Genomic DNA, 14,262 nt, shown 5'->3' with positions numbered 1-14,262 from the left:
TATTGAAAAAAATGATTGATTCTTGACTCGAGTGGCGATCCTTAATCGGGGGACAGCTCAATCCACAGGAAGGGTTGGGGAGGTGGTGAAACATTCCTGCGGAGGGAGCTGGTAGGAACGTTGGGTTGCTCGGTCAATGGCCAGGGGCAACGGCAGCGTGGTGTATTCCGCAAATATGCCCGACTGTCAAGGCGGGCACAAGCCAGCGTGAGTAGGTTAAACGTTGAGTTTTATAAGGGCACCACGGGGTGACCAGCCCCTCCCCACCCAGCCCCACCCCTCCCACCCCCCACCCAGCCCCATCCTCCCCACCCAGCCCCTCCCTGCACGACGGACGAAAGGACACAATAATCTCCTGTGGGCTGGTGTAACCAGGAGGTTCCTATCAGTATTATCTCCAACCCCTATTGACCACACTCACTGTGCGATTGTGAACATGCAACCCAATCTATGGACCACATCGTAAACCACTGCGGTCCGCGCGCTCCTTCAACGGAGCAAAAGTACACGAACGAACTCTCGTCGTGGTCAGCAGACCTCGACATTGGCATTCAGCTCCTGGGCGTATCGCTGCGATGCACAAAAATAGTAGAACGGAGCGGAGCGCGTGGGCACGGCACGTTGAACATTAACCTCCTGACACATTCACAAAACTGTACAAGGCCACTTCAGATAGATCCTGAGGTGCCCTTGCACTTCTGGCAGCTGCTGTCACCTGCCCCACAGATAAGCTGGGCACACATGCCCGAGCGGAGCACAGATTGTGTGTCAGCAGCAATCAGTGTACACACACACACATAGACAAGACATGAGGGCCCGCATTATGGCTTACGGACAAGTCAGCCGTGCTGGCTTATAAAGACTTAACGAGGCTGCTTGTCGGTACGACTCAACGAGGGTTATTGCCAATGAGACAAGGAGCGGTGGGTAGTGGTTAGCGCACTGCACGAGAAAACACGGCGGCCGAAGTTAGATTTCCGCTCATGGCCAACACCAGTGGCGATTACTTGAACTGGTGCTGGGCCTCCCCTCGGTTGACTCTGCCTCAAATGAGTACCTGGTGCAGTGTATAAACATCGCCACTGGGGAGACAAAGGCCGCCAGGCGCGGTGCTGGCTGCCCACCCCTCGTGAAATCCGGCTCGGCACACTGGTGCTCGCGAACAGCACTTGCCCCAACAGTCTGTTAAGGCTATACGGGGGATCTTTGTCTTTGTTTTGGTAAGGACAGGGCAAGTCATTGCTGCTTTTCTGATAGAGAGATCGGCCTTAGCCATATGAATATAACATTTCCACCACAAGCTCAGGGCCACCAATGGACGAATAGTATCAACAAGGCTGGATTATTGCAACTCACTCCTGTACGGGACGTCTGGCAAAAACATTCCCAAGCTGCAGCGTGTAAAACATTCTTTGGCACATGTCGTGATAGGTACTGCAAGATCTGATCGTGTCCGTCCAGTGCTCGCCGAGCTGCATTGGCTTCCGGTTCCTGAACGAATGCATGATATGGTCGCACTCATTACTCACAAAGTGCTTGCCACAAATGAGCCACAATACCTTGCTGATTATCATCAAGGAGCATATAAACAAATCATGCAAAGTCTGGTCACCTTTAGAGCGGCTTTTGGCTAACCATCGAACAAAGACGGTCAATGGTGCAAAAGACGTTCAACAAAAATGCATTTGAACGACGGTGTGGGGTGGGGGCACACACTTTGAATGACATCGAGGGTGGCGGGAACCTACAGCCCATGGCCGCACAAGACTTCCACGCACACGGGAACGATCCCGCAAGCGATGTTTATCCGTCACCGCGAGCAGCTTTGCCGCACCAATCGGCTTTACAATGACTGCCTCTATAAGTTCCGGCAAGGCACACAGTCTTCTGTCAGAGCAAGAGCCTCTTGCAGTGACAGGAGTTTGAGGTATCTGGTCATCTAATCGAAGGTCCTAAGCCAGAGCTAGAAATGCGCACGTTCCTATGGTAGAGTAGAGTTCATTCATATAAATTGAGAACCATGTTAAGGATCATGAGTGCATTGTGTAGTTACTTAACCATCAAGCCTGCTTTACGTGTGTGATGTGCGCACCAAAGTTATATATGGCAAACACTAATTAGGAAAGGGGCCAAGCCCTTGCCGTTAAAGAGACTTGCGGCATTCCTGAACAAAACAACAGACCTGCTATTCTTCCTTTTGGCAGTAACCGGTCTCTCTTTACAAATAAGTCGTCACAGTCACCACTAAGTGAAGGTCACCACATCAATCGCGCCAGCCTTTGAGACCGCATGAAGTGTCGAAGGCTCGTGTACACTTATACAAAAGCAAAGATCTCCTCGCATACCTTTTAACACACTGTAGGGGCAAGTGCTGTCAGCGAGCACCTATAAAGGTTGACATACACAAAACAAAGATCCCCGTATAGCCTTTAATAGACTGTAGGGGAAAGTGCTGTTCGCGGGCACCTATGAACGAGGGAACGGTACACGAGGTGGTGCGTGGCCAGCAACATGCCCCGACCACACCTTCATTTCCCCAGTACCGAAGGGAGGGCCCCAAGACCGGTTCAGACATTCGTCACTGGTGTTGGTGGCGAGCGAGAATAGATCGCCGGTTTCGCAGCGCGCTAACCACTGCACCACATGTACACACAGACACACACACACACGTGTGCACGCTAACTGAACATTTAATTGATCTTGAAACAACTACAGTCCACGCTCGCGTCTAATTAATTAACACTGCACACACTGCGCACACTGTGGCCTGGGCGGCACATTGCTGTGACAACGGCAGCAACATAATGGTCACATTGTGTGGCTGCTGGTTACTTTGGCTGAAACTGCTGCCACATTTTTCTCAATAGTCCCTCTCTTCAGCCTTTGAGCCATGGGACCACTTTAATGTCCCCTCTCCAAAGGTGATGGGCCACGGTGGCTCAGTGGTTAGCACGCTGCATTATGAACCAGGCGACGGGGTTCAATAATGCAGAGCTGTATTTTCGATTCCCACTCCCAGCCAACATTGGTGACGAATATCTGAACCGGTCGGTGGGCCTCCTCTAGGTTGACTCGGCCTTAAATGGGTACCCTGTGTAGTGTGTAAACATCAGCGCTGAGAGGACAGAGGCGGCCGGGCGTTGTGCTGGCCACCCATCCCCTTATAGGTGCTCGAGAAGAGCACTTGCCTCTCAAAGTCTGTTCAAGGCTAAGGGGCCGTCCATAAATGACGTCACGCACCTAGGGGGTGGGTCAGACATTTGTGACGAGTGGGGGGGGGGGGTTGAGAAATGTGACCGTCACATCAAAATGCGCTACTTTAAATAAATATAGACAACACGTTCTACTTAATTAAATAGACTTTTTAATAAATGTTTTCTCCTACAACATCAGAGTGCAGTGGCACATTAAATACGCACTACAATGGCAATAGTTTAAAGCGACTTGAAGCATGTTTTATTTGGGGGGGGGCAGAGCTTTGTGACGTCATGTTTGAGGGGGGGTCTGACTTTTTGTGACGCCGTGTGACAATGGGTGGGGGGGGTCAAAAATCGTCCAAAATCGCGTGACGTCATTTATGGACGGCCCCTAATACTCTGGATCTTTGGATGGCGGGCAAAACGATAACAGCTCAGTGGTTCGCGCACTGCACTACAAATCCGATCACCCGAGTTTCAATCTCTACCACGGCTAACCGATCATTTGGCGACCGACATATGAACAGGTCCTGGGGCCGCCTCTGCGATACAAAGAAAACGGACGTGTCCGTGGGACTAAGACTACGTAACAACACCTGAAGAGGGGGGGAGGGGAAGGGCGCGGGGGAGGGGAGAACGTGCACGTGCATCATCTTCCAGTGGTGCAGTGCGATTACGCAACTGCCAAACAAAGAAAAAAAAACCCGGAACTTTGAACGTCAGCAGCTATCTCAGAGATGTCGGCGACAAACCTGCTGCACGGGGAGTCAGTCGCACGCGGTTCTGTTTCGGGACTGGTCTTCGTGACGTCATGTATTAGGGACTCGACGTTTCGTAGCCACATTTGCATTGCGAGCACCTACGGACGTGAGGACGGAACACGAGGGGGGGGCGTGGCCAGAACCATGCACCGACCACGCCTGCGTCCCTTGTTGTTATTTTGGTTTCCGATCCCTGGAGCGATCTCGACAACAAAGACGATCCTGGGGAGAAACTAAGACCTGGTGGCAACCCCACCTGGGCTTTCCGGCATGCGGTTGGAGAGCATTGGACGAACGTTGACGCAACGTTGCGCGTCTTCTACTGGGGTGCCTGGCGTGGTGTGTAAACATGAACACTGGAGATAGACACCCACACCACCTACACCACCACTCCCGCTCGTGAGCCGTGACGCGGTCTGGATAGGTGCTCGCCAATGGCACGTGTCGTGAAAAGGCCCGCATGGCGACATCTCTGTGTTTGTTCTGATGGAGGCGTTTGGCACCGTCTGCACCGTGTGTGTGTGTGCGTGTAGATGATTTGTGTAATGGGCTGTAGAGACCTGTATAGTTGCAGGTGTACGCTTTATTGCGCTTTGGTTAACCACGTGAGAACCTGGCTCACCAAAATGACAAACGCGACATGTACGTTGACCTTCTTTCGCACCGTACGTAGCCAACCGCGCTAGAGATCACATGTATAGTATGTAGAACTTCTTTCGCTCCGTACGTGGCCAACCGCGCTAATCCGAGATGCGAGGGAAGGACAACAAACAGAACACAAGAAGCTGACCTCAAGAGATGGGTTTTCGATCTGGTTGTAGGCAACGTACAACAGTGAAGCGACTGAAACTCACGGCATGTACCAATATACGCGCGTGCGTGAATGACGGTGAGATGGATTTGTATATTCAGCATTCTGTACGCAGGTGATTTGTGTATTTGCTGTGCAATATGAACCAGGATAAAGGTGAACAGCGGTGGTGACGTCTATTGCAGCGGGTCTGGGGTCAACCAACAGGTCATGTGTGTTGTACGTACGTACGTTGAACGTCTTTCGCACCGTACGTAGCCAACCGCGCTAATCGAAAGTGCGGGGGAAAGGAAAATGAATGATGCTGATTGTGTGCCTTTACTGCCTGGTCTAATATTCTGGTACAAGCTAGGTGTGGTTGATTGTGTAGTGGACTGTAGGTGCGTGTTTTGTTTCGCGTGTGTTGTGCCGCGTACACGTTTCACGTGTGGGGAGCGGTGGCGCGGTGGTCGGCGTTACTTCGGTACGAACGCGGGCCCCGCCACCTACGTTCGATTCCCAGTCCACGGCTATCCATCATTGGCGAGTGATACCTGAACCGAACCTGGGCCTCTACCCTCCACCCACCCCCCCTAAGATCGACGCAGCCTCAAGAGGAGCACCTGGCGCGCTGCGTAAACATCAGCGCTGGTGAAGACAAAAGGTGGCCGGGGGTGTGGTGCTGGCCACCCACCCCCCACCTCGTGTGCCGTGCCGTCCCCTCCATAGGTGCAACTCGCTAACAGCCCCAGCCCCAAAAGTCTGTTGAAGACTATACGGGGGGCGGATCTATGTATTTGAATTGGGGATTGTGTTGTTTTTCCGTGCACTCGATTACGTGGGCAGTTGGACACGTAGTAGGCTTTCGCGACCAATAATAGTACAATGTTTTGGGTTAGATTGCGTAAATATAAATGTGTCGTTAACACACCACTACCCGACACAGCCAATGAGTAAGGGTTGTCACGAAAACAAAATTACGTCAACCGACAACATCATCCATTGTAATGTATGACTACGTTTATCTTCCCCTGTGATATTTGCACCTAGTAGGCTCACAGTGATGACATAACCTTTACTCTATTTAAGACCGAAACAGGAATACTTCTTTACAAGTCTGACAAATCGCCTGATGAAGCTGGTTATAATCACCAGTGAAACGTCGTGCTCGATTCGTAAATGTTTGTGGGTTAACTATACCAGTGTGTTGAAGTAATAACTAATGTGCACGTCTTGTTTACGTGCAAAACCCTTAATCGGCCAAAGTGTTTAGATGTCAGCAAGGCTGTCCATGGGGGGTTGAAGGGCCCGGGGGAAGTCACGCTGTGTGACCCCCCCCCCCCCCACCGGCCTTCAAACTAAAACGTAAGAATTACATCTGACACCGCGTGCCATCGAAGCGCGGGGCCCGGGACGGTCGCCCAAATTCGCTGTACCCGAGAGACAGCTCTGGGTGTCAGTGTGTGTGTGTGATTGGGGATTGGTGTATATTATTATTTTCCACGTCCACACCGGGATTGTACACGCGTGTGTTGATGTGTATCGCTTATTGAGGCACACCATGTGTGGGTGGTGAGGTGAACGTGTCCTTCCAGTCCCTTGTGCAGTTCGTGCAGGAATTTGTTTTACTGACCTGGCACGCATCTCTAAGTTATATACATCCCTACATTACACACAACCATCCCTTACACATATCCCAACATTACACACATCCCTACATTACACACATCCCTACATTATACACAACCATACCTTACACACATCCCTACATTACACACAATCATCCCTTACACATATCCCTACATTACACACAACCATCCCTTACACACATCCCAACATTACACACATCCCTACATTACACACATTCATCCCTTACACACATCCCTACCGTACACACAAGCATACATTACACACAAGCATACATTACACACATCCCTACATTGCACACAACCATACCTTACACACAACCATACATTACACACACCCCTACCTTACTAACATCCCTACATTACACACAACCATATCTTACACACAACCCTACATTACACACAAAGCCTACCTTACACACAACTCTACGTTACACGGATCCATCCCTGCGTAACACACATCCCTACATTAAGCAAATTCCTACATTACACACATCCCTACGCTACTTACCAGAGGTGTGGACTCGAGTCATGTGACTTGGACTCGAGTCAGACTCGAGTCATGAATTTGATGACTTCAGACTCGACTTGGACTTGCATAACAATGACTTTGTCCCACCTCTGAGGTGTGGACTCGAGTCATGTGACTTGGACTCGAGTCAGACTCGAGTCATGAATTTGATGACTTCAGACTCGACTTGGACTTGCATAACAATGACTTTGTCCCACCTCTGCTACTTACATCCCTACCTTACACATTCCTACGTAACATACGACCTTACATTACAAACCGCTAAAACGTCGGTTGTTGTTAACCACCTCCTGAAATGCCACACTCGCGCTACGAGAGCCAGATTTACCACTGGACAACAACTTTTTAAATTCCTGTGAATTGGTACTCGGCTTATCCACCCCAAAACTATGTCGTTGACAATGATGATCACGGTAGTGGTGGTGATGTGGTGATGATACAGTTTGTGAGAAAGAAGCGGTGCAAAGCCGGTCCGGTTACATATGCACACATAGACCCCAGTCAAATCAAGCTGATTTGTTCAAGCACGTGAGAATTTAAAGAGACCAGCATAGTCTAATTGCGACAGTGACCAGGGTATAACGATGTTGATGACGGTGATGCTTGTGATGCTGATAGTGATGATGGTTACGGGGCTGATGAAGCTGGTGACGATGTTCAAGAGTTTGATGATGTTGATGAGGAAGATGAAAGTGGTGATGAGGTTGATGACGGTGGTGATGATTACGATGGCGAGGTTCATGAAGTTGGTAATAATGAGGCTGATTACAGTTGTGAGTGAAGAGGTTGATGACGATGATGATGTTGAAGTTGGTGAGAAGGTTGATGATGACGGTGATCAAGTTTGTGGCGATGATGTAATTGACGATTAGCCTGGGCGGGATGACGAGTCACGCTGGCATCGTCACCCATCCGGGTCTAAGACCTCACTTTTTCTCCAGGCGCGAGGCTGAGATTGGAACCCACACCTCCCCACACACCTGTGTGTGTTAGGCGCACGCTATCATACAGCGCACCCACACACGCTCACGCCTGTGAACGTGTACCTCGCCGCGCTCTGTCCCCGCAACTCACCCACAGCTCCATGCCCCAGCTCATGGTGGCGGTGGCGGAGGCCGCGGCACGGCGGCTGAGAACGAGCGCGGAGGATAAGAAGGAGAATAAAATCAAATAAACACGAGCACAGGATAAGGAGGATGAGGAAGCGCAGAATGTGGCTCACGCTCGCTCTCTCGCTGGGACACGACGCTCCGCCCCCTACTAAGCCCCCCCCCACTCCGCGACCAGGGGGAGGGGCTTCCAATGCAGGTGTTGGGGACACGACGAAGCACCCTCCTCCGGGACCAGGGGGAGAGGCTTCCAATGCAGGTGTACGGGACATGAGGCTCCACCTCCTTAAGCACCCCCCCCCCTTCTCCGGGACCAGGGGGGGGGGGGGCTTCCAATGCAGGTGTGGGGGACACGAGACTCCACCCCCTATTAAGGACTAACCCCTTCCGCGACCAGGAGGAGGAGCTTCCATTCCAGGTGTGGGGGATATGAGGCTCCACCCCCTTAAGCAACCCTCTCCTCCGGGACCAGGGGGAGGGGCTTCCAATGCAGGTGTGGGGGACATGAGGCTCCACCCCCTTAAGCAACCCCCCCCTTCTCCGGGACCAGGGGGAGGGGCTTCCAATCCAGGTGTGGGGGACATGAGGCTCCACCTCCTTAAGCACCCCCCCCCCCTTCTCCGGGACCAGGGAGAGGGGCTTCCAATCCAGGTGTGGGGGACATGAGGCTCCACCCCCTATTAAGCCCCCCCTTTCGCGACCAGGAGGAGGGGCTTCCAATCCAGGTGTGGGGGACACGAGACTCCACCCCCTATTAAGGATCCCCCCCTTCCGTGACCAGGAGGAGGGGCTTCCAATGCAGGTGTACTTCGTTGGATGTGGTGCAAATGCAGAGATTTAAAAAAATCTACACGTTCGTCAATAACACCGCCTTAACGGAACAGATATATTAAATAGCGGCTTTTTGGGCAATGACCAGGAGGCGGGGTGTGAAATACAGGTGTATGGGAAACGAGGCTCCGCCCTCATACGAATATGGTGGAAATTACACATTCGTATGGCAGGACCAAGTACTCCATGGGACAATTGTTGACTTTCCACAAATCGGTACTCCTTTTATGAAACCCGGACGGCTTATTGGGTTAAGCTGAAACCCTTATGTTGAGGAGTACGTTGCACTAATCGTGGTGGGGTAGATTATTAATAGGTACCGTGAGATGGGATTATACATTAACAAGCCTAAATAAAGTCTTAGGATTTGGATGGATGTTGCGATCAGCCAGCGTACAGGATCCCACTGCTGTGCAAAGTTTAACCCTTACCCTGAGCTTACATAAGAGAAACCTAATCACATTTAAACTAAACTTTTTATTTTACCAGGTAAGGCCCACTGAAATATATAGCCATTTTTCAGACCCCACTGGCCACAAATTATCATGTGAAAATGTATAGCAGTCACATACTCTAAACGCACGTTTCTAAATGTGGAGCGAAAAACCGGAAGACCCGGAGAAAAATCCACGCGACCAAGGGGAGAACATGCAATCACCTCACGCATCCGCCTGTGACTTGACCAAGGTGATTCATGCAAATTAGGCCTGGTCTATTGAGTTTTCACCCGGTTAAATAGATAATCTAAGCCTCTATTTAAGGAACGAAACAGGAGTACTTCTCCACAAATCTGGCTGTACTCAGATTGTAAATGTTGTGGCTTTGCTCTTCAAAACACCCGTGTGCTGTACGAGTAACGAATTGGCACGTTCTGTTTAAGTGACAAACCTTAGTAATTGGCTGTATCGGGTGGTGGCGGGTTTAGCTACACATTTATATACTTATACATACATGATCTAACCCAAAAAAAACTATATTATGGATAAACAGATGAACTTGACTTATCTTTCGATTTAAATTTCGATTTAAAGCTTTCGTGACTGCAGGGATTCATATTCTTGGATCTTTCGGTAAAGTCACGTAGAAGGGAAATAATACAATAATGAAAATAAAACGTAATAAAATTCTCACGACGTTCGGCCACAACGCAAGCAGCCGTCCTCAGGTGAAGAACAGAGCTGTCGGGAAGACAGCGTCCTAATGAACACTGCTTAGCTTGGCAGCGTATTTTAAGCTGGGTGGGAGGAGCAGAGCGCCTTGACAAAGGAGTTTACATATCAACAGAGGAATTTAGCATATTGACGCTAAAGAACTTAACTTATGAGCATATCTGTATTAGTATCGCGTGTTGTGCCAAAGTCACATCTCTCTGTACGATGGGTGACCGGGCCTTTCCTCGTGTGGCCCCCAAGCTGTGGAATTCACTTCCATTGGACGCTCGCTCTATTGACTCCCTCGCATTACTCGAATCGCGCCTTGAGACACAACTCATGTTTAAGGGCTTTTAATCGATTTCTTCACTCCTTTATTTTTGGGGTTAGATTTGATTGGTGTGAGCCTGCCCTGTGCGTGTCTGTTTTGTAGTGTCTTATAACCTCCCGGTGAAAACACCCATACGCCTCGGTAATTTTGCTGGAGCAGTCGACACCTGATGACGGTTGCTTGTGTTGCTTCCGAAACGTCGTGATTTAATTTATTTGTTTTCATTTTAATTTATTTTATATATTGTTACCTACGTGACTTTACCGAAAGAACCAAAGAGTATAGTGTAAATTATAGATTATTTATAGCATCAATGTAGTTTAGCCACGTTACACTGTATAAATAGGGATATCATATTAAGGTATTACTCTTCTGATTATAATCGGTTCGATTACTTGACTAATTAGATAACATGACATAATTGGGGAGGGGGATGTCACCTGTGTTCCCACGTGTGCCAACTGGACAGGCTGCGATGAGCCGGGCTTTGCATCGGCATCATCAACCGCATGACACTGGGCATGGCGTGTAGGGGTTTCTCGCCTTCAGGAGGCAATGGGGAGGCGGGCGCCATTTTGTGTGTGAGTAATCAACCATAACTAAGTTATATGATTACAATTTCAGTCGATTCATCGACTTAAGTGCCTAATCGTCTTAGCTCTATGTGGAACAGTTTTGTTGTTAATATGATAATACGTGTGGTGCGGCCCTGCTGTGTGCTTGCAAAATACAATAGTACAGTAATACCCCGGTTTAGGTCGGGAATACGTTCCTGAAAGGTGCGGCGACGAATATCAAGGCGATGTAAATCAAAGCAATTTACAGAGAAGCTGGAGGCGAAGGCTGAGGCGACGGATACCATAAATTACGGATGCTCTCAGCGACATAAGTGTGGGTTGAGGCGACGCAAATCAAGTAGTGGGTATTAATAAATTGACGACATATTTGCGAAACTACGTAAAAGGGGGTGACGTAAATCAGGATATTTCGTAATGTATCATTTAAAAAATGCCCTATATCCAATAAATCATTGAGTGTCAAGACTTTTTCAGGGGCCTTGCATTGGGATGTTTGGTCAATTGCTTTAAAGTATGTTTTGTTAACCTACAGGGAAATTATTTGGCAAGAAAACACTACAATGATGATTACGAATCCTCGTTGCAGTATCCCAGCAAACATGTAACGTTGGACATTCTTAGTACAACGTCAACCAACGTTGGCCCAACATTGCATGTTACCGGGATGTTTTTTATACGCTGCAGGACAAACATTAATACCAGGCAGGCAACGATAAAATTTCATAAAATCAATTTGCACTCCTGATTGATGGATTATAATAATGTTAAGATGCCCCGTCAGCGGTCTAAGTGACACCCTAGAAAACATGGAAAGTTGAACCAATGTTGCATGCACTTTGTCCCAACGTTGGCCCAAAGTTGCACTTTACTGGGACACTGCCATTGACGCATACAAATCTTGGAAAAGACACCAGAGTGACGGCAAATAAGTGGCATAATGGTGCACTTAACCGGAGCTTTGGAGTATCGATTCTCATTCACGAAGAATCCAAATCCTGTCCAAGAGCCCAGGATCTCACAGTAAATACGCCAACGTTGTAATTTGGTTGTGTAGGAACCGTTCGATCCACGTTGGGCCCACGTTCCATGTTTACTGGCGACACCCAGCCTCTACACTTATGCATTACACGTGTTGCTCTTTTATAGATCCAGCAGGATATTATGGTCACCACAAGATAAGCTTCGTTTCACTACACATGCTTTAAAATCAAACGTGAGAAAAGTTCGTCGTAAAAACATAAATTGTACGTAGTGATACCGAGCTGATGTCGTTGGAAACCAAACAAAACTCAAACATGGGAATAATTATAAAATCCACAAAGGTAAGCATCATATTTGGCCTGCAGTAAAGTCTCACCTTACACAGTGGGGCTTGCACAATGTTAACTATCAAAGGCCCGAAAATTATTTCAACCCGACACATCACATCCAATGTATCACTCTCTCTATAGCTGTGGCTACTGGAGACAAGTGCCTACTCCAGTCTATAAACTACAGTATTCTGTGAGATATTAAACCCTTGCTTGTAAGATATGCAAGACAAGTAAAACAACCCCCTTTGCATGACCATCCCACACCTCTGATTAGCACGGTTGGCTACGTACGGTGCAAAAGAAGTTCAACATCCATACATATTAGCAATGGCATCCCAATGAACATGGAATGTTGGGCCAACATTCCTCCAACGTTTACCACATTGGTTCTCGTCACCTGTCATTCAAATTTACGCTGTAGGCCACTACTGCGAGTGCGAAGGCGACACCACTTTGACACTTGCTAGGCTGATCAAATTTTTTGTGTAAACAATGGCAGCAGTTCATCCAAATTCTGTAATTTATTTACAAAAAAACCCTTTCACAAGGCTTTCGCTGGAAGAAATAAAAAAGATAAAGGATCTCGGACCGGACCAACCCGATTTACAAATCCAGCAGCAGGCCAGTGACAGAGGACGAAGCTACACACGAAGCTTCACCCGCGCTTGTTATGAGAAACGGAGGTGGCTGGCTGGATGTGATGTTAGCAATTCTCTTTTTTGTTTTCCCTGTCTTTTATTTCAAAGTGTCGGCACTGAAGTTTTGTGGACAACGACGAAGGTAAGAGACCTCAAACATCTCTCTGACAAATGCAAACGTCATGAAAGTAGCCGCAGCCATATTGATAATAGCATGAAACTAACGTTTTTATGTTCAAGTAGGAAACATGCTTTTTGGTACTTTGGTCTGAAATGTATATAAAAGAGAAACATTTATGTTCAAGTAGGAAACATGCTTTTTGGTACTTTGGTCTGAAATGTATATAAAAGAGAAACATTTATGTTCAAGTAGGAAACATGCTTTTTGGTACTTCTTTTGGTCTGAAATGTAAATAAAGATCATCAAAATTTATATTCAAGTAGTCAAAATGGTTTTTGGTACTGCTTTATATTTATTTGCCCCCCTCAATAAAATAAAAAAAATGCGCCCCCCCAAAAATAAATATCACCAGCCGCCACTGTTACCAACCAATATAAAAAATATATATAATGCGTATTCTAGCATAGGATCCCAATGCGCAATGCATGAAAAGCAGGAAACAAAAACAGAACCAAGGCAACCGATCAAACTAAAGAGGGAAGTCCAGTTTAAAGAGATGGGTTTTCAAAGCAGATGTAAATACATCTACCGACTCTGATTGCCTGATTTCAAGTGGCAAGGCGTTCCACAGCTTTGGTGCCACGCTAACAAAAGCCAGATCACCAAAAGAGCGCAGCCTAGACCTCGGAATGCTGAGCAGTTGGAGATCAACATATCTTAAGGACCTTGATGGAATATATAAATGTATTAGTTACTGCAAGTAATGTGGGGTGAGCCCTTTTAAAGCCTTATCGGTTAATAGTAGTAACTTAAAATCCACTCGGAATTTGACCGGTAGCCAATGAAGAGATAAGAGGACTGATGTAGTGTGCTCATGTAATCGTGTACGTACGTGTAAGCACTCTAGCAGCTGCATTCTGAACAAGCTGGAGTCGGCCCAGTGCTTTGCTCGGTATCCCAACCAGTAAGGCGTTGCAGTAGTCGAGTCGGGATGACACAAAAGCATGGACCAGTCTCTCCAAGTCAGCAGGTGACAGGAAGCGATGCATTCTGGCAATATTTCTTAGGTGGAAAAATGCATTTTAACGACCTTAGAGAAATGTGTCTCAAAGAATAATGACCGGTCAAACTGAACACCAAGGTTTCTGACCTCCCGTGTGGGACTGACATGGTGACCATCAATCAACAAACGAGACGAACCAATTTTTGAAAGATGCCGAGGGGAGCCGATGAATATGGCTTCAGTCTTGTCGGCATGTAATAG

The 14,262-nt window shown here is 48.0% G+C and overlaps 1 protein-coding gene across 1 annotated transcript in view; it reads right to left on the bottom strand.

Annotated features, from left to right (window-relative positions):
* Window positions 1-8,167, bottom strand: part of LOC133348633 (formin-binding protein 1-like) — a 51,859-nt gene extending 43,692 nt beyond the window's left edge. The window contains exon 1 of the mRNA XM_061561558.1: window positions 8,001-8,167. Coding sequence (XP_061417542.1) covers window positions 8,001-8,024 — 24 coding nt within the window. The 5' untranslated portion in view covers window positions 8,025-8,167. The remainder of the gene's footprint in view (window positions 1-8,000) is intronic.
* Window positions 8,168-14,262: the final 6,095 nt, after the last annotated feature.

The sequence above is a fragment of the Lethenteron reissneri genome, chromosome 27 (genome assembly GCF_015708825.2).
Source record: "Lethenteron reissneri isolate LAM-NWPU_2019-01 chromosome 27, ASM1570882v1, whole genome shotgun sequence".
Lineage (NCBI taxonomy): Eukaryota > Metazoa > Chordata > Hyperoartia > Petromyzontiformes > Petromyzontidae > Lethenteron > Lethenteron reissneri.
Note: the sequence above shows the minus strand (reverse complement) of the source record. Positions and strands in the feature narration are given on the sequence as shown.